The following is a 23,808-nucleotide window of genomic DNA, read 5'->3' as shown; positions in this document are numbered from 1 at the left end:
AGTTATAGACCATCCTTGGGAGAATTGAGAAAATAGGTATTCATATCCTTTTCTCTTGGGCCTAATTCCCCAGTGGAACCCAGCTTGAGGAAGGCTGGTGTAGACACTTTGATCCCAGTCCTGATAAAAGTATACACATGCCAAGAGCCAAGACTGATAGATGATAGACCAGAACGTTAACAGTGGATATCACTGGGCTGTAGTATGACAACCAGTATATGATTTCAAAATGTTCTTTCCGCTTTTAAATAATTTCTGAAGTTTCTCACTTTGTGATAATAGAGCTTTAAAAAAATACTTCTCCTAAACCTGACTGTGACTCATCTAAGGCAGTAGGGAGTTGGGGTGTTTGTTTTCAAATATGCCTCCCTGCGCCACGAGTCACCGAGCTGAGCCCCTCAGCATTGCTCCTGGAGAATTGGGCCTCGGGGTGAGGATGACTCTAGCCGTCAGCTCTCTGGACGTGGGTGTCTCTGCCACCAGACACGTGTGAATTGAGGGCTGAGTTTCCAGCAGCCGTGGCTCACCATGAGAGAAACTAGCATGCTCATGGGTACTCACATATACTCTCAAAAGTAAATCTAGCGGTGTTTTTTTTTTTTTTCTCCTTAATTGCTAGGAGTGAACGTAACCCAGGGTTATTTGAATTAAGTCTCACATGCTGATTCTTGCTCATGAGTCACTGCTTCATCCAGCCCTAGTTTTTTCCCTGAAGTTTGACCTTGTGTGTCCTCCCACAGGATTTTACCCTTACTCGGGCAGGAATGTACCAGGGGGCGCTGAAATAGGTGTTTGATGAGGAAGGGGATATTTACTTTGTCTCGCAGTATCGTCCATCAAGTTACTTATTAATTACAAAGGAAAAAGAGTAACTTGGCAGTGGAGAAACCTGCCTCCCACCACTTCAGCCAGTGGGTCAGCTTTAACATCACCAGCAGCGGGATAGATCAACGTCGTCTGCCTCCGGAGAAAATGCATCGGGAGGAGCCCAGCGTTAGTCTGCGATATTTTGGCCAAAAATGTATAACTTGAATCTAATCATGAAGAAGTAGACAAATCTCAATCGTGGGACATCCTACAAAAGAACTGGCCTGTACTTTTCAAAAAATGCCAAGGTCATGAAAGATAAAGCCACTGTTTCGGGGTAAGGGAGGTTGAAAAGATATGACAGCTGAATGCCACACGCGATCCTTTTTGCTCTAGGGTCATTATTGGAACTACTAAAGAAATTCGTGTCAGGTCTTTAGATGGGATTGAAGCAACAACAATTTCCCGATTTTTGTCTCCATGTGGTGGTTGTGTAAGGGAATATCCCTGTCTTTAGGAAATACTAAAATATTTGAGGGGGGATATGTCATGTTTTCAACTGCTTTCAAATGGTTAAAAGGTAGTGTGTGCATTCTGTTGTATCATAAAACGACAGAGCAAATGTGGTAGGTTGTTAACAATTGGGGAGTTAGGTGAAATTATACGGGAATTTTTTGTACTGTTCTTGCAATCTTTCTGTCACTTAGAGATTATGTCAGAAAACAGAGTATAAAAACTCAGAAGCCTGCAGGTCGTCGTGCTGTGTCCAGTCTAGCATCAGTAGACGTGTGGCGGCTTTTCAGGGTCTCCCCTTTCTGTGGCTGTTCATGAAGTCATTTCCCACAACACTGAGCTCGCTTTGCCATTGGCTTGGCCCCCCCTGGCATCGGTGGAAAACAGGGCCGAAGAGCCTTCATAGTGCAGCTTTGCCTGACAGGAAGGTTTCTTCCTTCCGCTGTCTGCTGCGGCTGCTGCTGTTCCAGAGACTTCACTCCTGCTGGCTGGCCTCAGGCAGCTGGTCTACCAGCTCTGAGCCACGCACTTACTTGGTTTAGACTTCACTCCTGCTCCCACCCCCACCCCACCTACAACTGTCCTGGAAAAGAGGCTTCCCAGGCAGAATGTAGCTTCAGAAGTATATTTAAACACAGTGGAGAGTGTCGATGCCTGAGAGCAGCGCACTGCACCAAGATGCTTTGGTCGAGCGCTTGCCAGCAAATAAGGCACCAGGCCCTTGGAGGGTGCGCCTTGCCCAAAGCCTTGGCATCAGCCCGTTAAAGATGGTCCTCCCTCCTGCCTTGACAGACCCTCGGGTTGTATGTTTTGGCAGAAATCCTGCATTTACTATGTTCTGCATGAGGAGGGGGTCCTTTTCCAGCCCCCACTGGATTTTATGCAGTTTAGGGCAACCTTCTATGCTGGGGCTGGGGTCTCTCCTGGGAGACGGGGGTGGCGGGGGCAGTTTTTGGATTCCAAAGGGGAGCTCTTGAGTTAGGGCCTGAGGTGGGTGTGTGGGTGGGTCTGCGTATCAGAATTTGCAGAGAGGAGTTCCTGGGAAATTGTCCAGCCCCAGGGAACAGAATATGAGAAGAACACAGAAGCTTCTATTCCTCCTTGCTGTCTGTCTTTCCCTTCCAGCTCTCCTTTTCCAGAATTTTCTGTCCCCCAGCCCCCACTCCATTTTCTCCACTCTGTGCCCCCCAACTCTCTCTTTCCCTTTTTATTATTTTTTAAAACATTTTATTTATTTGAGAGAGAGAGCACAGAGGGAGAGTGAGAGGGAGAAACAGACTCCCTGAGCAGAGACCTGAGATCATGACCTGAACCTAAGACAGACGCTTAACCGACCGAGCCATCCAGGCGCCCCTCCCCTTTTATTATTTTTTAAAATCCATTTCCCTCCACTTATTCCAACTTCCTATTTCTCTCTCCTAAACGGTCATAATGTATGAGCGTTCATTGAATCAGCTGAGTTTTATGTTTCCTGTTCTTACTTTGAAAAGTAGATGAGACTCATAAATTTTAGTGGAAGAAGAGGCAGTAGAAATGTTCTCATCCGACCCTGCTTTTTACATATTAGCAAACATCCTGAAAGAGGTGACTTGGCCATTATCAAACTGCCAAACTGTTGACTATTTTATCTCTTTCCTCTCCTCTTAAAAAACAAAACAAACAGATCCGGCTGCCCCTTTCATTTCCCATGGTGGTGGGTGGGACAGTCATTTGACTTTGTCTCCCTTCCCTCACACACACACACACACACACACACACACACACAGACACACACACACACACACACACACAGACACACACACACAGTGATTCCCATCCCTGCTCCCCGGGCATCAGGCATGCTCTGGACACTTCACAAATGCCCAGTGATTGTGATATCTGGACACAGGGAAGCATCTGGTTTTCACGTCTGCCTCTTTGTTAGGACCATGCGGACTTTGGCTTAGCTGTTCGGCAGGGACCTGGGTGCAGGCCTCTGAGGAGCGCATTCATTCCTTCAGCAAGCGTTTAGAGCCTTTTCTGTGCTGGGCACTGTTGTAGGTCCTGAGGTTATGGCAGTGAATGAACTCCCCAGAGCCCCCTTCCCAGGAAGCTTATATTTAGTGGGGAGAGCAGACAACAGGCAAGTGTGTGTGAGTAGTACTGAGTTCCCTGAAGGAAAGCGGAAGTGCCTCACAGGGCTCAGGGGTGGGGATGCTGTTTTACAAGGAAGGTGACTTTTGGACAAAGAGCAGAATAAAGAGGGTGAAGGAGAGAGCCCCGTGGAGGCGGGGCAGAGGCAAATGAAGACCCTGAGGTGGGGGGGGGGGAGCAGGAGGCCTCTAGGCTGAAGAGGAGTGAGGAGGAGGAGGGGAGTGGGAGAGAGAGGTGGGGAGGGGGAGAGGGCTCTGGACTTGACCCTGCAAAAGGCACTGCCCTGTCGACATCTTTGTCACTTCAGTAAAATCATGGAGAAATTCCATGTGTAGTTCCTGGGCATGTTCTCGTTTGGGAGAATGTTTATGTGTTGCGAGGACTCAGAATTAATTGCCTTAGCACTTTTTTTTTTTTAAGATTTTATTTATTTATTTGAGAGAGAGAGAGCACGAGCAGAGGGAAGAGGGAGAAGCAGGCTCCCCCCTGAGCAGGGAGCCCGACGCAGAACCCGATCCCAGGACCCTGAGATCATGACCTGACCGAAGGCAGCCACTTAACCGCCTGAGCCACCCAGGCGTCCCTGCCTTAGCACTTTTAAACGTGGGAAATGCCAGCAATTGAACGACAGTAACCATGCGTTCTCAACCTTAGAGGAGTACCAGTTGATTAGCAGGAGATTAAAAAGCGTACCTCGGAATCATGGAGGTGCTTGCGTTTTGGTTGGTGGTCAAAATTAGCAGAGTGTGGACTGCATTCATGGAGCAACATTTTTGTTTTTCTTTCAGAAGATAGGTCCTTGTAACTGCACAGTTTGTAGGAGGATCTGAACATCCTTAGGCTAAAGATGGAGCCTTAATCTGTTGCTAATTACAGCTATGAGGAACTTGCGCGGGGGTTTCTCACAGTGCCGCACCCACGTAACTCGTAACCCCGGGAACTTGCTTAAAATGCACATTTGGCATCCTTACTCGGTCCTCCCAGGTGGGACATTCTGGGAGTGAGGTCTGGGAACCTGCATCCTTCACAGCCCCCTCCAGTGGTTCTTGGGCCTGGTCAGCTTGCAGAACCACAGGCCAGGGCAATGGTGGAGGCGGTGATTATTTGTTTGTTTGTTTATTTATTTATTTATTGTTTACTTACACAATAGACATTCATTTCTCAGTTCCGGAGGTCGGGGAGTCCCAAATCAAGACGCTGGCAGACCCTGTGTCTGCTGAGAGCCCCTTTCTGCTTCACGGAAAACCACCTCTGTCTGTCCTCACCTGGGGGAAGGCACTGATAATTTCAGTTGAACAAATCCTAGAAGACGCGGATGATTGGGTGTGGTCTCAGCAGCAGAGCTCAAATCAGTACTTCCTTTGTGGTTTTGAAGTCACGGGTGACATTTCATATTCCTAAAAGAGAAGTAAGACACTGCCTACCTAGTAGAAACAGGAAAGGACCGTGCGGAGGGAGTTTGCCCCCTTCGGTGGAGGGAGTGGAGAGGGGTGGTTAAAGGCGCTCGGCGTGGGTCGCTTGGATCCAGGGAGTGCGCGCCTTCTGTCCCCGCGCGCTCGAGGCCTCTCCTCTGCAGGCTGGTGCTGCGCCCGGCGGCGGCTGTGTGAGCGCAGGCCTGTGCCTGTGTGTCGGCTGCCACGTTGTCCAGGTAGGAACACGACCCCTCACCTTGATGAATCAGGTTTCTTGAGGCCAAGCCACCCAAACCAAACATTAAAAATGATTAGATACCAAAACTCAAGAATCTTCAGTTTGTAGTCCACAGTCTTTGAATTTTCAGTTTCTGCAGTGAGTTTAATAACCCTCGATGCTTTAAAAATGTGGCGATGTTTGGAATGTCAATATAGACAATGACTTTATTCCAGTGGGTAAAGCTGGGAGCAGTTTGGCCCCTCAGGGGACATTCAGCAACGTGTGGAGACAGCTTTGGTTGTCACGGCTGGACGAGGGGGAGGACCAGGGTTGCTGCTCAACATCCGACACGAGACCGTCGTCTACAACAAAGAGTTACCCGGCCCCAAATATCAGTAGTGCTGAGGTGGAGAAACTTTGCAAAAGATCAATTGCATGCCTTTTTTTTTTTTTTGAAGATTTATGTATTTGAGAGAGAAAGCATGCGAGAGGGAGGGGCAGAGGGAGGGGGAGAGAGACTCGCAAGCAGACTCCCCGCTGAGCGTGGTGCCCAATGTGGGGCTCGACCCCATGACCCTAAGATCATAACCTGAGCCAAAACCAAGAGTCAGATGCCCCACCCACTGACCACCCAGGCACCCCCAGTTGCGTGCCTGTGTGTGTTATGTCTTAGGGTTCTAAGTGAGCTTTCATACAAACAAAAAGTTCCACAGCCAGAACTGGGTTTGGAATTAGCCGCCTAGGTTGTCTCCTTGCATGGACGAGGAGGACAGGTTGACCTCTGGAATCAGTAGGAGAGGAGTAACATGTCACCCAGAGCTCTGGAAGCCACAGGCAAGACCCTGGACTGGTGTAGTCTTGAGCTTTTCTGGCTAAAACACTGCTCCCCTACCCTCTGCTGCCTCTGAGAGCCTGGAGGGTTGGGGTAGGAGAAAGTTGAGTGGAGAACTTCACTCCGACCCACTGTTCCCCAGCTCCTGGGCCCCAGCCCCGGCTTGTTTGTCCTGTGCCCGTGGATGGGCTTTGGTGAGCCGGCCCAGGGAGTCCCCTCTGTGAGTAAACCGTGTCTGTGCTGGGTGGCAGAGGCCGAGCTTCTGAACAGTCTCCCTGCTCCCACTGCCCTCCCCACACCGCTGTGGATACATTCCTGTTACCACTTCCCTCAATCTTGGCTTTCTGGAAAGTGGGGACTCATTCCAGACTCAGTCTGTCAGGCCGTCTCTGCATTCTCACAGAAGCGATGAAATGAACTTTTCGAAATCACCCTTTTTGGTGTGGGCACCCGTATTACTTGCTTAGGGTAAAGCTATTTATTTATTTATTTATTTATTTATTTATTTATTTATTTATTTATTTTTTAAGATTTTATTTATTTATTCGACAGGATAGAGACAGCCAGCTAGAGAGGGAACACAAGCAGGGGGAGTGGGAGAGGAAGAAGCAGGCTCATAGCGGAGGAGCCTGATGTGGGGCTCGATCCCGTAACGCCAGGATCTCGCCCTGAGCCGAAGGCAGGCGCTTAACCGCTGTGCCACCCAGGCACCCCAGGGTAAAGCTATTTAAAATGCATTTTGCTTAGGAACTAGCATACTGCTTTCTTAACTAATTGGAATTTCAGACTTTGTTGAACCCAGGCATGGAATCGTCACATCAGAGTTACTGATTTTGCTTACGATTTCCTTTTCTAATTTCTAGCAGTCCCTCCTGTGCTTCTTCCTTCCGTCCCCGGCCCCTTGAAGGTGGGCTTCCCAGGGTTAAGACGGCCCTGCACTTTGTTCTTCCCCTTGCGGATCTTATCTCTTTAGAGCAGTCTTAACTACTGCCTTTATCCAGCTGCCCCAGGACCTTATCTCAGTCCTGGCACATCCTACTTTTGACTACTACAGATTCCCCCCTTTCCTTCTTACCAACAGAACTCTCATTTTGTTTGGGGAAGCAGCCGGCCCAGCTTGTCAAAAGTTCTTGGCTAACTCTGCAGCTGGGGGTAGCCATGTGATGTCGTTCTGGCCACAGGTACTCAAGGAAGCGTGTTCACTCCGGGGGAGTTTCCCCTCTCCTGATATAGGTGCTTCCCCTTCCTTTCCTCATCCCTCTTCTCCTTCCTGCCTGGACTGTGGGGCTGAGGTTGGCCATGTACCAAGGCTGGAGGAACAGAGGCTCGTGGGAGCTGGGGACATCTGTGGCATACCAGAGCCACCACACCAGCCCTGGCCTGCTTGTCCCTAGACTTCCTGTTTTGTGAGAAAAAGAAACCCCCACTTGGCTAAAAGCCATGATACCCAGGTTTTTGCTACCTGCAGTGAAGGGCACCCCTGACTGATATTCCCGGTGAGATCCCCCCCAAGGGCCCCAAGCCTGGGTTTAGCTCTCCAACAGGACTTAGCCACCTGAGGGCCCACAGGACTTTGGGACTCAGCAAGGCCCAACTGATCGTAATGGCTCCACAGCTTCCATCCTTATGATTGCTCTCTCTCTAGAGCACTCCACCATCTTGCCATCACTTGAACTGTCTTCCCTGCTGTGTGCTAAGCACCTCTGATCCATCCCCAGTTCTGTCAGTGCTGCAGCCTGAGCCTTCCTTTCCACCACCCACCCCCGCCGACCCCCACCGGCTTCCGCCATCTTCCTGCGGCACATGGGATCTGCGGCTCCCACCAGCCTCCCATTTCAGACTTTCCACCCCCTCTTCCACTATCCCTGCTGCTTCCCCAGTGATTCTCTTCCATGTTTCTTCAACCTCTTGAATAAAGTCCTCAAAGGATTCTTGTGATTGTCCGTGACCTTCTGTGGTCTTCCATACATTGACCTGCTGACCTAATGGTCTGTCTTAGGTCAGGTTTGGTAGAAGCAGAGCCTGAAACAGGACTAAGGGTCCCCAGGTTCATTGAGGGGGCTGCCCGGAGAAAGGGCGCGAGGTTGGGGTGGGGAAGGAAAGGAGGCAGGGAAAGGAGCTGAGCAAAGCTGTGCTCCCAGCTGATCCCAAGGAGCACTGGAGCTTAAATTGTTCTCCCAGGGTGATTCCACCTAGAGGCCAGATGGCTAGCCTTTTGTACCTCCTCAGTCAGCCGTGGGGCCACTCTGCAGAGTGGGGGCAGACATGTGTTGTTGGCAACCAGCACTCACAGCCCAGATATGGCACCGGCCATGGGACGTCCAACAGGACCACGATATTGCCTTAACTCCTGCCTGCACCCCTACCCCCATCCCATGCCATACTTTCTCAGCTATACCCAGTCATTTGCTGTTCCTCAAATTAACCAGGCCTCTGTGCTTTGCTTATTCCTTTTCTTCTGCCCACAGTGTGCCTCTTCCCTCTCCACCCAGGTCCTCTTTGCCATGCCCTCCGCTCATGCCGCGCCTTCTCCTGGGCGCCATGACATGTCCAGTGTCTGTGCACCCCAAAGCTGGCTTCTCCCTGAGCGCAGGCTTCCTGCCTTGTCTTCTGTCCTACTTTATCAAGTAGAGGTCTTCATCTAAAACACAAAAACCCAAACATGATTTGAGTAACTATTTTCTCAACTTTCCCTGGATGGTGTATAACTCGTACCAGTCCGGTTAAAGGAGAAGTTAATTTATTTCATCCTGTGGTTGACTTGGGGCTTAGCTCTCTTGGACCTGGTGGGCAGGGCTGCTGATGGCTGGATGTACTTTTGAGCCTCAAGCCATATTTCCAACTGTCTCCTGGGCATCTCTGGCCAGTTATTTATCATCTCATATTAATCACAGCGTCACAAACCTATAAAAATTGACTTCTGAACCTGTCTTTCCAGAACTGGGATTGCAGCTTTCCATTTGCACACGTCTTGTCGCTGATAATCTTCCTTCATCATTTCTCAGTAGATCTCTGTCCTGTCCCTTCCTCCTGCTCCTCACCAGGGCGGGCCTCAGTCTCCCCTTCCATCTGGTGAGCAGCGAGCCTCCAGTACCCTGCCTCGCTGTCCCTGGGTGGGCAGCCTAGCAGGCAGCAGACTGGTGTTCCTTCACTCGTGCCATGAAGTCCTCTGCTCTCAGAGATCTCCCACCTTACAAGGCATGTTCTTCCAGCTGTCATATTCACATCTGAGCTGTAGCTGTTCGCCTTCCCAGGCAGCCCGCTCCAGCCACGTTGGCTTACTCACTGCTTTCTCGAGTTCACATTTTTGTTTCTGACAATCTGTGCCTTGTCAAGCCTTCATTATTAGAAACAAAAGACCCTTCACATACATGCATATCTACCGTTCCTAAGCACCCCCAGGTGGAAGGGCATGGACTTGGAGGTGAGTAGGTGTGGGTTGGAATTCTCAGCCCCTTACTTCTCCATGCATGACCTTCAGCAGATTAAATGCATAGCAGTCCAATGAAGTAGGTGTTGTCAGGATTTAGGGATATTCTGTGTAGGCTTTGCTCCCAATAAATAGTAATGCCCTATCCACTCCTACCAGGAATTATCTGTATAGGTGATTTGGCAGTTCATTATGTCCTACTCGATGGTGCCTATTCTACTCTTGCCTTAAATGGTTAATTCTTTTTTTTTTTTTTAAGATTTTATTTATCTATTTGTCAGAGAGAGAGAGAAAGTGAGCACACAAGCAGGGGGGAGTGGCAGGCACGGGGAGAAGCAGGCTCCCTGCTAAGCAAGGAGCCCCATGCGGGACTCGATCCCAGGACCCTGGCAGATGCTTAACTGAGCCACCCAGGTGTCCCAACGGTTAAAAATGTTAGTGCCCTTTCTACAAATGGACTGAAAGCTCGGGCCTTGCCCTTAACAAGGATTATTTCTTCATCAGGCACATAAGTTTTTGAGGATATGTTATGTTTTTACGTGTGAGTAGAAATATATAATTTTGAAAGCCAAGTCTTTTCTGCGTAAAGTTGGTTATCAAAGCGGTGACATGAAGGCTTTTATCCCAGCAGTCTAAGTGAGAAGAGGGTCAAACTTATGAGCCCTGCGACCCCAACACTTAGGAGGAGATGGTAGGAGAAGAGCTACCCCTGAAGGAGATGGGGAAGGAGGACAGGAGGGTGCCGTGGGACGGAAGAAGATAGGCAAGCCATTGGTGATGGCCTGCCAACAAAAGTCCTTGGAGGAATGCCTGAAACCACCATCGCCTCTGAAACTCTCATAAGAAACTAAATATTTATTCAGTAAACATACTAGATGCCTACGATGTGCCTGTTAACATCCTAGGCACTGTGAATTCAGTGGTGAGCGAAGTGAAGACCCCTGCTTCCAGGCCATCTGTATTCTGGTTGGGGGGACAAGAGACGAATGTATATTAAAAAGAAAAGATGTTATAAAACATCTCATGATAGTAAGTGTTATAAAGACAAAATTAAGCATGCGTATAGGAATCTCCATATAGGCGGTTTTGGTAAGTGGGGACTATCTGTAGTGGTTTTATCATTCTAAACTAAGCATTCTTCACGTTAGGTGAGTGAATGGAACGGAGCGGAGGGTCCAGGTCACCAGAGTGAACAAGGTCTGTGTGTGTGTGTGCACAAGCTGGCGGGTGCGGGGGAGGCTTTAGCGTGGGGAAATGTTTGTGCCAGGCCAGAGCAGGTGAGTGCGGGCCCTCTGAAGCTCCAAGGGGGCTTCTGTCACCCTTCGTTCATCCATTGATTTCACTCAGCAGTTTTTGGAAGCCCCCTGATGCTCGGGTGGAGCTGGGCCCGAGGCTAACATTACATAGAAGGGGGCTTGGGGTCTGCTGCTCGGACAGACCGGACTTGCTGAGTGTCCACGTTGTGCATTTTGCTTCTCCGTAAATATATATATATATTTTTTCCAGCTCAGTAGACTTCCCCCAAATATAGTAAATGTAGTTTTTACTTTTTCCCTCTTAACTACTTTATTTGTGAGATATTGTTCCTAACACACTAAAGAGATGCTTCAGGGTTCCTAAGAATATTTTTTGTTTGGTTTTCAGATTTCTTTTCATCATAGGGTAAGGAGCCCCCCCCATGAAAATGTCTTTAAGCTTTCAGAAATAAAAGTAGTAATGCACAGAATTCAGGTAGTATAAGAAGAATGCAGACTTACCCACAATCGTTGATAACCTATAGGTGTGCTTCCTTCTAAATATCTTTATACCTCTATACACTGATGGATTTATAAAGTCTCCTCCTGCATTCTGGTCGTTTTGTTAGCTAAAAGTATAATTACTTTTGGGATTAATGGCACACAGTTATGCAGTTATTAACAAAACATGTCCGTGGCTTAATGTTTGTGTAACTGAACCTTTAACGCAACCCGTCCTCCACTGAATAGAACATTAAAGATGAAAGAAGTGAATGAGCAGTGTGGATGTTGCAGAGCTAAACCAGACTAGGAACTGGTAAATCCCAGGTTCTCTGAGGGAGCGTCCAAGGCCCCCTACCTAGCTGTATGTCAGCTGTGCGTTGGCGAAGATGACTCAGGTTGGCCTTCCCTTTGTGATGTTGTGGGGCATGGAATCCACATGGTCTCTTGTAAATCGGAAGGCTACCTTCCAAGCTCAAGTAGGATTTGATGAAACTCGGTGGGAAGTCAGATTCTCTTACCTTGAATGGAAACATCCTAGAACATGATTCTATGTATATCTCTATACCTTTGTTTGTTTGTTTGTTTTTAAGATTTTATTTATTTTTGTGAGAGAGAGTGCGCACGCATGTGCACATAAGTGGGGGGGAGAGGCAGAGGGAGAAGCAGACTCCCCCACTGTAGGGAGCCTGATGCGGGACTCGATCCCAGGATCCTGGGATCATGACCTGAGCCAAAGGCAGATGCTTAACTGACTGACCCACCCAGGCGCCCTCTCTATACATTTTTATAAAACTACTTTTTTCTTACAATATCTTTCTGTGTCAATAAATGTATATACCCAGGGTGCCTGGGTGGCTCAGTCGGTGAGGTATCTGCCTTTGGCTCAGGTCATGATCCTGGGGTCCTGGGATTGAGCCCTGCGTCGGTCATCCCTGCTCAGTGGGGAGACAGCTTCTCCTCTGCCTCTCCCCTCTGCTCAGGCTCTCTCTTGCTCTCTTTCAAATAAATAAATAAATAAATAAATAAATAAATAAATAAATAAATTAAAAAAATCTTTCTAAAAAATATATGTACCCAATACTTCAAGCTAGTGCTTCTCAAACTTTAGTGTTCATATGAGTCCCTCAATTTAGCAGATCTGGGGTGCCCAAGACTCTGCATTTCCCACTTGTCACCAGGTGACGCTGAGGCTGCGGTCACAGATTCCACAGATTCTGCAGTGATCATTTATCAACAGATGCCCTGTTGTTGGCCATTGTAGATGTTTCAGTAGAGCTTATACTTTCTTCTTTGCTATTATAATTTCTCTTAACTTTCAGTTTCTATCTTAGATATTTTGGGGAAATTACATTTTTGGGGGGATGCTTATCTTGTTTGATGACAGGCATGCAACGTACATTCCTTTCAATGCAAGATGTTTCCTAAGGACCTGCTGTGGGCCAAGCTCTGTCCTAGGTGTTAGGGATACGAAGAAACGCAGAGTTCTGGCCCTGTATCTCATCTTCCAGGTGCTTACAGAATGATCGAGGAGACCTAAAATACACACAGACAATGTCAGCTCATTGCAGTAAACAAAGATGGGGAAGTGTCCAGGGACGGCCATGGTATTGAAAAATGATCTTCACAGAGGAGAAGGGTTTAAGGATGAAAGTGGTTCACTAGGCAGATTGTTGGGGTTCCCACTGGAATTCCAGACTGAGGGTACGTCATGTGCAAAGGCACTGAGGTAACACTCTGGCACATCTGGACTTCTAACAGTACTTTTTTGTGGCGAGGGTGTGACAGGTTTGTCACCTGGAGTCATAAAACCTGAGATGAGCTGGAAACCATTAAGCAGCTATATATTTTAGAAAGACGGCTTTGAGGGGACAGAATCAAGACAGGGAGTCCAGGGACTTGACCGCGGGAGGAATGTCAGTGGGCATGAGAAGTTCAGGAAGGTATGACTGAGAGGACCTGGGGATTGGTCGGGGCTGGCAATGAAAGTTAGAAGCCTGAGTTGAGAGGTTTTCAGCTTGGATGGCTGAGTGGATGGTAGCTTCCAAATCATGTAAGGAATAGAGGAGAATGCCAGGTTCTGCTTCGTAATGTTGTCTCAAGTGAAGATAGCAAGCAGGTTTGGATGCATAGTCCGAGCTTAGGTGAGAGGTCCGCACAGAGAGAGGGGTTGGGGGGGGGGGTCTCTCCCTTGAGGAGGTGAGTGAAAGGCAGGTGGTGAAGCCTTGCGGCGAGTATCTGTGGGACGAGGAGATTGTGCTAGTGGTGGAGACCAGGACCCTGGAGCCATAAGATGTGCGTGTGGCAGTTTAAGGGAAGGTTCAGGAGGTTTTAAAGGAAGTGTGGTTGCAAGGTATCCCAGGCATGGTGTGCAGACGGACTGAAGGAAGGTAGACTGGCTGGGAGCGGCTCGGCTGTCACAGGGAGCAGGGCCAGTGAGGGGCCAGTGAACCCTGAGCATTTTGAGGTTCTGAAGGTTGAGAAAGGGGGTGGGAGAGAGAGAGGATGCTGGCCAGGACCTGACCCGGGGGAGTGTGTGAGGGGCTTCAGGAGGATGTGGCTTCTCCAGAGACACCTGGAAGGGAAATGGAGTGGACGGAAGAAAGGACTCCATCATAGGGCTAGAGCCAAAACTGCGTCTGGAAGTGGGGGTGACCAAAAGACACAAGAGCCTTGAAGCCCCACCAGATGAATCCTGTCAGATGAGACTGGGTGCCTGTGCGTTCGCTTCCTGTGCGACAACCAGCAGGTACACAGTGCTTGTGATGTGCACCTGCTTTCCCCATGTGAGTCCTGAGAGGTAGGTACTATGACTGCCCCCATTTTACAGATGAGGAGACCGAGCTTGCAGGAGGTATGGTCACTTGCCCAAAGCTTCCCCTCCACTGGCAGGTGGAGGAGCTGAGCCCAGGTGTCGGGCTGTAGATTCTGTGTTCTCGTACTCCCTCTATCCTCTCGGGTGCGATTAGAAAAGAACAAAACAGCTTTTTTTGTTTTTGTTTTTAAGCATTTGAATAGATTGAATTGTATGGCAGTGATAGTGAGAAAAGGAAGTTCAGGACGGTAGACTCTATCACCCCCAGAGCTCCTCCTTTCCTTGAACAATCCCACTTTCCTGAAAGTGGCAGGGGAGTATCATCTGACGTACCAGTCAGTGCCCAGCAGGAAACCAGAAACCACGGAGATGCTTCCGGCAGGGAGGGCTTTCATGCGGGGGATTGATCGCAAAGACGTCAGCAGGCCTGGAGATGCCAAAGTGGGAGGGAAGTGTTAGCCAGGGGCGCCTTCGTGGCTCAGTGGGTTCAGCGTCCGACTCTTGATTTCGGCTCAGGTCATGATCTCAGGGTTGTGAGATTGAGCCCCTCGTTGGGCTCTGTGCTCGCTTGAGATTCTGCCTCTCCCTCTGCCCCTCCACCTGCTCGCTCTCTCTCTCTTTCAAATAAATAAATAAAAATTAATCTTTAAAAAGAGGTGTAGAAGTGTTAGCCAGAGATCAGGAAGCTTCTGTCACCCTGGGCTGAGGCTTGTACTTGTCACAAAGCTGTCGGAGGTGCCATCACTTCTCTCGAGTGGAAACCGAGGATGCTGGATGCCCACCATTGCTGCTGGAGTCACATGTAGTCACCCTCTCTTGCCTCTGACTGTCACCGCCCCTGCCAGACGCTGCGCCAAATCAGGGGACCAGATGGGGCTGCTTCTTTCCTCCTGTCTTCCTGCTTCTACCAGGAATTCCCGCAGTCACAGCTCAGCCGGAGGTGGGCAGGCCCATCCGGGAAAGGAAGTTCACGGGCTTGTGGCCTGCGGGACGGCACTGTCCAGCACAACAGAGACAGAGGGGGAGACGGGCTGCTTCTGACACCACGGTCACTGTGTTTGCTGGAGGTCTGCCTCGGGGTGAATTGCGTGTATTTCTGGTTGTAAAAACACAGACATCTTAGAAATGTCTGTTTTATGTATGTACTGGTTACAGGTAGCCTTCCATGTGTTTAAGTAACCCCAAAGTTACAGTGTTTGGAATCTTCCAGGTCTCAGTTCTTCAGCAAGGGTTTACTAGTGAGGCGTTTGGCACTATTTTTTGAAACTATTCAGAAGGATGCATATCTAGGAAAATTCCTGCTACACAGTCAGAATTGGAGCGGAGGGAGAGATTGTTTCCAGTAGCAAAAACATTAACTACTTGAACATCAATTTGTTGAAAGATTTTTTTCAAAGGAAATGATACAACTCTAATGGAAATAAAGTGTATAATGATATATAACTGCCTCTTGGCTGAAAGACTATAGTAAAGATATTGTTTCTTAATATATAAATTTATCATAATAGCATAATATAATAGGTGCCTGGATTAGCTGAGCTCTGACTTCACTTTTAATTAACAATTGCTTAAGTAAGACAGAAGTTTATTTCTCTATCTTCTGACAGCCCAGAGGCAGGCAGTCCAAGGTGGAATGGTGGCTCTGTCCTGGGGGTTGTCCGGGGATCCAGGCCCCTTCTCTGCTTTTGCTCCACCATGCCTTGGTGGTATGCTCTCTGTGGTCCAGAGTGGCTCCTCATGTGTCAGTATTTCAGCCAGCAGGAAAGGGATAAAGGTGTATACATTGCATACACCCTGGAAGTTGTACGGGTTACTTTTGCTCGTATCCCATTGGCTAGAACTTAGTCATGAGGCCATATCTGGTTCCAAGGGAGGCTGGGAAGTATAGTCTTTATGCTGGGAGGCCATGCACCTAGCCAAAAATCCAGCGTTTTACCAAGTTGAGAGGAAGGGGAAACTTACACAGGGATAGACGTATTGATTTCTACTATAGTACCCCTTAGAATATTATTTAGAAATTGAAAACTTGAAAATACAGTTAATTCAAAAGAATAAATAGGCAAGTATACTCAACATATTTTTTAAAGAAAAATATCTTTTAAAATTGCCGTATTTTTTCCTTTTTTCTTAGTGTAACACTTTTGTTCTGTATTTAATGTAACACTTCCTCTTTAAACTTTCTTTTATTATAGAAGATTTCAAATGTACAAAAGCATGAGAATATTGAGAATATTGTATAATGAGCCCCATGTACCCAGGGCCCAGCTTTGACAATCCGTTTAAAGCTAGTGTTGCTATATCCATTCCCCCATGTGCACTCTTATCCCCCTCCTGACTTTTCGAAGCCAATCTCATTTCTTCTGTTTCATCTGTAAATAGTTCGTAGGCACCTCTAAAAGGTAAAGGCTCTTGAAAAACATTAGACTTTTTATTTGGTGATAACTGTAGTTTCATGCGCAGCTGTAAAAAATAATACAGAGAGATCCCATGTACCCCTTAGTCAGTTTCCTCCACTGGCAGCATCTTGTAAAACCGCAGGATAATATCACAGCTAGGATTTTGACGGGGATACAGTCAAGACACAGAATATTACATCCTTGCAAGGATCTAGCCGCACTCAGCCCCCCCACCGTAACTCCTGACAACTACTAATCTCTTCTCCATTTCTGTAATTTTGACATTTCAAGAATGTTATATACATGGAATCATACAGTAATGTAAACTTTTAGTATTGGCTCAGCATACTTGCCTTAGATTCATTCAGGTTGTTGGGTGTAAAACTAGTTCATTCTTTTTTATGGCTGAGTAGTATGTCATGCTATGGCTGTGCCCCCTAAAGGCTTTTTATCAACATCACCTGCCTGACTCTGCCTCCTTTCCCTCCCCCGGCTTCTCTCTTCACAGCAATGCCCAGTGAGTATAACTGTGTGAAACTGAGAAGCGATCGCACAAAACCCTCTCTGCAATGGTGCACCCGAGCTCAAAACAAGATGAGAAGACCCAACGTGTTGCTGAAAGACATCCTCAAGTAAGTGTGAGTCTGCGGGCCTTACGATCCATCCCCTGGCCGGGTCAGCTGTGGGGAGCTGGGAGAAGAAGGAGGGCTCTCGTACTTGGTCAGAAGATCATATAAAGGCACATTCGAGTGCGGGTTCGGCACCCAGATGTCTGGGTTGATGGATCGGGTTGTACTCCCTGAGAGGGCAGCGCCAGCCAGGGAGCGCCCAGGCTCTGTACCTGAGGCTCGGTGCCCCAGAGCGCGGCTCTTCTGTGCACGGCGCTCCCTGCCATTACGTAACGAGAGAGGGCTTTTCCCCTTAGCTGTTTTAAGTTCATCTAAAAATACAGTTAAAAGTCCTCTACAGGCTTTTGAAGAGCCTTAAATATTGAACACTAAAAAAGATGACAGGTGTTTGATCTTTTTCGCCCTTAGATCCTAATAAGCGGTAGAATTGTTAAGGGAGGGACTTGGTGGTCGCATTTGTTAGCAGCCAAACCAAGCTGAAAATCACCCCACTGGGGCACCTGGGTGGGTCAGTTGGTTAAGTGTCTGCCTTCGGCTCAGGTCATGATAGCAGGGTTCTGGGATAGAGTCCTGCCTCAGGCTCCCTGCTCGGTGGGAGCCTGCTTCTCCCTCCCCTTCTCCCTCGGCCCTTGCCCCCCCCACACCCCCTCTCGCGCTCTCTCTCTTGTTCTCTCTCTCAAATAAATAAATAAAATCTAAAAAAAAAAAAGAAACAGAAAATCACCCTTTTGAAAATACCCCTAATTTAGGAAGTCTACACCTAAAGAAGAAGGTGGAAAAAGGAAACGTACATTAATATTTTCCATTGCTTTTTGTCATCAAGCAATATTTACTGAGGCTTGACACGCCCAGCACTGTGTGGGATGCTGGCCCATGGCAGTGAACGAGGTTGACCTGGGCCCACGCTGCACACAGTGTAGGCACGACAGACGCACGACGGGCATTCCAGTACCGTGTCCTCAGTGCTGTAGGTGCCAGGCCTGCTTTTAACACACTGTTCTTCCTTCCATGTTTGTTCCTGATCAAGATAAGGGAATTATTATGTGCACCAAATGGAATACCTTTCTGGGGGGGTGGGGAAAGGGCTAGGTAATACTACATTCACAAGATTTAAAATTCAAAAGATATTAAAAGTACTCAGTAAAATATCCTCTCTTTCCTGCCCCCCACTTAAAGGTAACCAATATTACCAGACTTGTGTACGTAACAAATTGTGTGTCTGTGCGTGTGTGTGTGTGTGTGTTACTCACCCCCCCACTTTTACACAGATGGTAGTGTCCTATTCACTTAACCATGTACTCGATCCCAGGGGAAAATTGGGAGGCTCGTCCAGGTTTTCTTGGGGGAGCCTGTTGAAAGAAGAATCAAGAAGTCTTGAAAACACTTCCTAGCAATACTTTCCTGCATCATCCTCCTTAAGTATTAAGAAATATTTAGCATCTATTGCGTATAGTATATTGTGCTAGATGCTGTATTTTTTCAACTGCCTCTTTCTGTAGAAAAGAGATCATCTTCCCATTAAGGTTATTCCTTAACTCTTTTTTTTTCAGTCACACAAATTGTTTAAAACAGTGGTTCCTAAACTTCGGTTTAAACTTTTTTTTTTTTTTACTTTGTTTATCAGTATCACTTAGGGAGCTTATTAAAAATGGGGTTTCTAAAGGCACCTGGGTGGCTCAGATGGTTAAGCATCTGCCTTCCACTGAGGTCATGATCTCTAGGTCCTGGGATCGAGCCCCATGTCGGGCTCCCAGCTCAGCAGGGAGTCTTGCTTTGCCCTCTTTCTCTCTTTCTCTGTCTCTCCCCCTGCTTGTGCTCTATCTCTGTATTTCTCCCTCTCTTTCTCTCTCTCCAATGAATAAATAAAATTTTTTTTAAAAATTTAAAATAGGTTTCTTGGGGCACTTGGGTGGCTCAGTTGGTGTCTAACTCTTGGTTTTGTCTCAGGTGGTGATCTCGTGGGTTATGGGATTGAGCCCTATATAGGGCTCCACGGTCAGTGGGGAGTCTGCTTGAGATTCTCTCTCTCCTTCCCCCTCCCCCACTGCTTGCACTCCCACTCTCCAAATAAATAAATAAATAAATAATCTTTTGTTGTTGTTAATGAAATTTCTAGAACCAGGACTAGGCTCAATTCTTTTCTCCTAATCCTGTGTGTGTATGTATGTGCATGTATGTATTTTAAACCATTTAATAATACAAATTTGTCAGATCTTTAAAAGCAGTTTTTGTAGATGGTGTTAAGGGTGACTAGTGGTTCTCTTTCACCTGAGTTAGCCTCATTTCTGGGTAGAATCTTTAGAGCGATAATGAGTGGATTACTTATTTTGTTTTCTTATTTTTTTAAGGGCTTCCAGTATTTTTCCCCAATTTTTTTTTATTGTGGTAAAATAGCCATAGCATAGTATTTACCATCTTAACCATTGCTAAGTACACAGGTCAGTGATAGTAAATACATTCACATTGTTATGCAACCATCACACCATCCACCTCCAGAATTCTTTGCATCTTGTAAAACCACTCTCTACCCATTAAACACTGACTCCCTCCTTCCCCTCCCCCTGGCCCTTGGCAGCCACCATTCTACTTTTTGTCTCTGTGATTTTTGACGATGTGCTTCATATAAGTGGAATCATACAGTATTTGAAAGACTGACAGTATTTTAACGTGGTCAAAAAATTGAAGCTGAGATTCTGTAGCTCAAAACCTATTACCTCGTTTTGTAAAGTCCAGGGCCTGCATGGTGATTCATATTTTATTAGGCTGCCTTTGCAGAAAAATGTTTTCTCTGTATTCACTTATAACAAAGATAGTCATAAATGACTAATTTTTCTTGTCAGAAAAGTAAGAAATGGTGCCTTAAGTTGACCACGAAGGTCCCCTTAAAGGTTGTACTTTCATGTTACCTGGCAGGCAGTCTCAAGCTGGGGTAGGTTTTCCCTTATTTCACAAGATTTCTCTTGATTATCGCATAACTGCATCATTATACCTAATTGATTTTTTTTCCAGGTGTACATTGCTTGTGTTTGGAGTGTGGATCCTTTATATTCTCAAGTTAAATTATACTACTGAAGAATGTGACATGAAAAAAATGCATTATGTGGACCCGGACCGTGTGAAGGTTAGATATGCCATTGATGTGGTTTAAATTAAAATATTTCCAAGCTTATACTTAAACAGAAATATCATCTCCAGGGGCGCCTGGGTAGCGCAGTCGTTAAAGCGTCTGCCTTCGGCTCAGGGCGTGATCCCGGCGTTCCGGGATCGAGTCCCACATCGGGCTCCTCCGCTGGGAGCCTGCTTCTTCCTCTCCCACTCCCCTGCTGTGTTCCCGCTCTCGCTGGCTGTCTCTCTGTCACATAAATAAATAAAATCTTAAAAAAAAAAAAAAAGAAATATCATCTCCAAAGGGTTATAAAGAAGTCCTCAGAAAAGTTATAAACAGAGGGAAAACACTTCATCTCAGCACTCCAAAATCAGAGACAACCCCCGCCCCAGCAAAACAGATAACCAACCCACCCACCCCACAGTGTTCTTCCTCCATGTACTGAGGTCGCTGGGGGAGGTGAGTTGCATTTGACCCACTCTGGGCACCCACCGTGGGCTAGCATGCTGTCATGTGGCCAACGTACACGTCCTTAGAACAGGGATGTTCTATGAGTACAAGTTCTTTTAGTATCCCGTCACTCCTGGGTTTTATTTTTCATTTTAATGATTTCACACTGTATTTCAAGCTTTTTTCCCTTCAATTTGTATTTATTTTTCAAATCAATTGACCTATTATGTGCTAATTTCACAGATTACCCGAGTGGTTAGATGATCCAATAATGTTCAGTCCTGGATGAAAGATGATTTGAAGCCAGGTAGTATGGTAATATTGGTGACCAACATGTATGGGCCCTTTATCATCATCACGATGGGGAGATATCCCAGTCTTTTCTCCCTCTGACAGGTGAAGGCTGGGAGGTTAAGCTGCTTGCCCAAATTCACATCTAGTTTAGTTAACCAGTTTAGTTAATCTAGTTTAGTGTGTGCTGTGTGCTTCAGCAATATAAACACATTTAACCCTCCTACTGGGAACTGTCATTACCTCAGCTGAGGCGGTGGAAGGGCAGGGAGATTAAGTGGCCTGTTTAAGGTTACCTTCACTAGTCAGTGGTGGAGTCGGGGCTTGGACTCTGCAGCGTGGTCTCAGAGCCCGAGCTCCTGCTGACTGCTCTCTGCCCGGGTAGGGGAGGTCCACAGAACAGAGCCAGAAGTTATGGGCAGGCTGAGGCAGAGAGGGGGGACCTTAAATTTCTGACCTAGATTCAAGTCTAAGTGCCACTTAGTCAAAGATGAGACCTTGGGCAAGTTACTTAATTGTTTTGAGTCCCAGTTTTCTCAGCGCTGAAATGTAGATAACAACATCTGTGGGACAGGGCAGTCCTCAAAGCTGAATAAGGTAACGTACACGGAGCTCCTTTTCTCGGCTGGGGTTTTAGTCACATGTTTTTACTTCAATCTGTATGTCCCTCAAAGTGCCTCGCCTATCCTGTGAGACAGGCAGGTAGAAACAAGAAAACGCAAAGAGTATAATTAAGAAATGTGCAGCGTGGCCTCTGCAGGATGGTCGTGTGTCCCAGAGCCTTCCTTCCCGTGCGGGTCTGTTGCCGGAGGCTGGCTGACTGCGTTCATTCTGCCGGCATCGGCACATCTGTTAGTGGAGCAGGATGTGTCCGGTGCCTCTGCTCGGGCCTCCCGCCTCCGTCTCCGGCTGGCCTTGCAGACGTCCTGATAGCCGTGAGCGCGTCCCTTTGCTTCTTCGCTGTGCTTGTCCATGTTCTCTTTGTGGCCTCTTTCTCCTGTCCGTTGAATTGGTCACGCGAGTGACCATCTGACCGACTGCAAAGATCACTCTCCAGCCTGGGTTCATTGAGGAGAGACGGGAGCTCTGGCGTGCAGGGTCCAGCACACACGTACACAAGTACAGGGTGGAGAAGACGCGCTTTCGTAACACCTGGGGTAAAAATCAACTTCGCAGCTTGAGGGCCTGGCCAGCGCCGTCTGCGTCGGCCTGTGCCGTGGCTGCCTACAGCCGCTCCCCGCAAGCTACGTTAATAGACCAGGATGGTCTGCCCGTCCCTGCAGAGCTCAGACAAGTGCTCTGATCATTACGGCTATTACTCTGTAAGGTTCCCCAAGGAGTCCTAGTGACTTCTGAGGATGACCAGAGAAGCGACTCAAGACCACGTCCCCAAGGAACCTTTGAAGGGATGGGAACGTTTGCGTAGCTGGAAGGACAGAAGGCCTGGTTCGGGGCCTGTGGCAGCTGCGGGCCTCCGGGAGGGGCAGCTCTGCCCAGGTGGCCTTAATGGCAGATGTGCAGACTCAGGGGTGGCAGCCAAGCTGAAAGGAGAAGATTTGATGGTCCGAGGCATCCGCAGATGGGATTAATGCACCACCTTTGTGTGCATCTCTGGAGCTCTTGAAGCAGGTCCAGGGCAGCTGTTTGGTCCTAGAGATAGAATTTAGGCATCAGACAGTTGGTGGCTCACGGGCTTTTCTGATCCCTTCCAGGCCTGAGAGAGTGTGGTTCTCTGTAGTTTTATCAGTACCAGGCTGGAAAGGATAGGCTGGTTTCTTCCCTGCTCTCAGTGCTGGTCCCCAACTCAGTGCCTTTGACGCTGAACCTCAACCGCACTTTGAAATTCTTCTGAAACTTCCCAGACTCCATCTGATACAGTAATTTGTGTAAGCATTTTGTTGTCTCATCTAAAATAGAAGTTATTTGAAACAAGGATGGTATTTATAAAAATATACAGTTTCTGGGATTCTGGGAACAGGAATAATGCTCCAGTTGCCCTTCGGCATCCCCTGCTCTCACCCGTTGCCCCAGTTTCATGTCTCCTTACCCACCTTTCTGCATCCGGGCATGCCCCATTATGGTGGTAGTAGTATTTTCAGAAATTGAATCTGATATGGTGCTTCCCAGTTTCAGACTCTGATTTGTTCCCATTACCTTTAGAATATCCAGCCTCCTGAGTCTGGCCTGTAGGGCTCTTTGTGCCTCGGTTCCTGCCAGTCTCTTTAGCCTCCTTTTGCTGCCCCGTGTCCCAGCACTGCCTGTACCAGGCACTAAATTCCTTCACAACCCCTTGGTTGAGCTGCTTTCTTTCTTCCTCATTATGGTTTTGATTTGTATTTCCCTGGTAACCAATGATGAGCATCTTTTTTGTGTGCTCATTGGCCATTTGTGTATCTTCTAAGGAGAAATGTCTGTTCGAGTTCTTTGTCCAATTTTTCATTGGGTTATTCGTCTTTATATTATGGAGTTATAAGAGTTCTCTATATTATTCTGGCTACCAGTTACTTAATCAGATATATGGCTTGCGAGTATTTTCTCCCATTTTGTGAATTGTCTTTTCACTTTCTTGATGATGTCATTTTCAGCACAAAAGTTTCTTTCTTTTTTTTTTTAAACCCAAAAGTTTCTAATTTTGGTAAAGTCCAGTTTATTTATTTTTCCTTTTGTTCCTTGCGCTTTTGATGTCATATCTAAGAAATCAGTGCCGAAGCCTATGTTTTCTTCTGAGAGTTTTATAGATTTAGCTCTTAAGTATAGGTCTTTAATTTATTTTGAGTTAGTTTTTGTATGTGGTGTGAGGTTGGGGTCCAGCCTTTTTCTTTTGCATGTGAATATCCAGTTTTCCTAGCACCATTTGTTGAAAAGACTTTCCCCTCTGTTTGCTGCATTCTTTCTAACATCTCTCCCTGGAGCCCTTCCCTCCCTTTGCCTCTCTGCTCCTCATTTTTTATATCAAATCTCAGCTCACGAGTTATCTTTTTTTTTTTTTAAAGATTTTATTTATTTATTTTACAGAGGTAGACAGCCAGCGAGAGAGG

At 47.2% G+C, this 23,808-nt stretch overlaps 1 protein-coding gene across 2 annotated transcripts in view; it reads left to right on the top strand.

Annotated features, from left to right (window-relative positions):
* ST3GAL5 (ST3 beta-galactoside alpha-2,3-sialyltransferase 5) overlaps window positions 1-23,808 on the top strand; it is a 117,482-nt gene that overhangs the window by 76,176 nt on the left and 17,498 nt on the right. For both annotated transcript variants that reach the window (XM_087863640.1, XM_045808857.2), the window contains 2 exons: window positions 16,803-16,926; window positions 19,933-20,044. In XM_087863640.1, coding sequence (XP_087719766.1) covers window positions 16,805-16,926; window positions 19,933-20,044 — 234 coding nt within the window. In that variant the 5' untranslated portion in view covers window positions 16,803-16,804. The remainder of the gene's footprint in view (window positions 1-16,802; window positions 16,927-19,932; window positions 20,045-23,808) is intronic.

Source organism: Ursus americanus, chromosome 7 (assembly GCF_024610735.1).
Source record: "Ursus americanus isolate L20-20 chromosome 7, mUrsAme1.1.p, whole genome shotgun sequence".
In the NCBI taxonomy this organism is placed as follows: Eukaryota; Metazoa; Chordata; class Mammalia; order Carnivora; family Ursidae; genus Ursus; species Ursus americanus.
The sequence above is the reverse complement of the archived record's forward strand: the minus strand, read 5'-3'. Positions and strand labels throughout refer to the sequence as shown.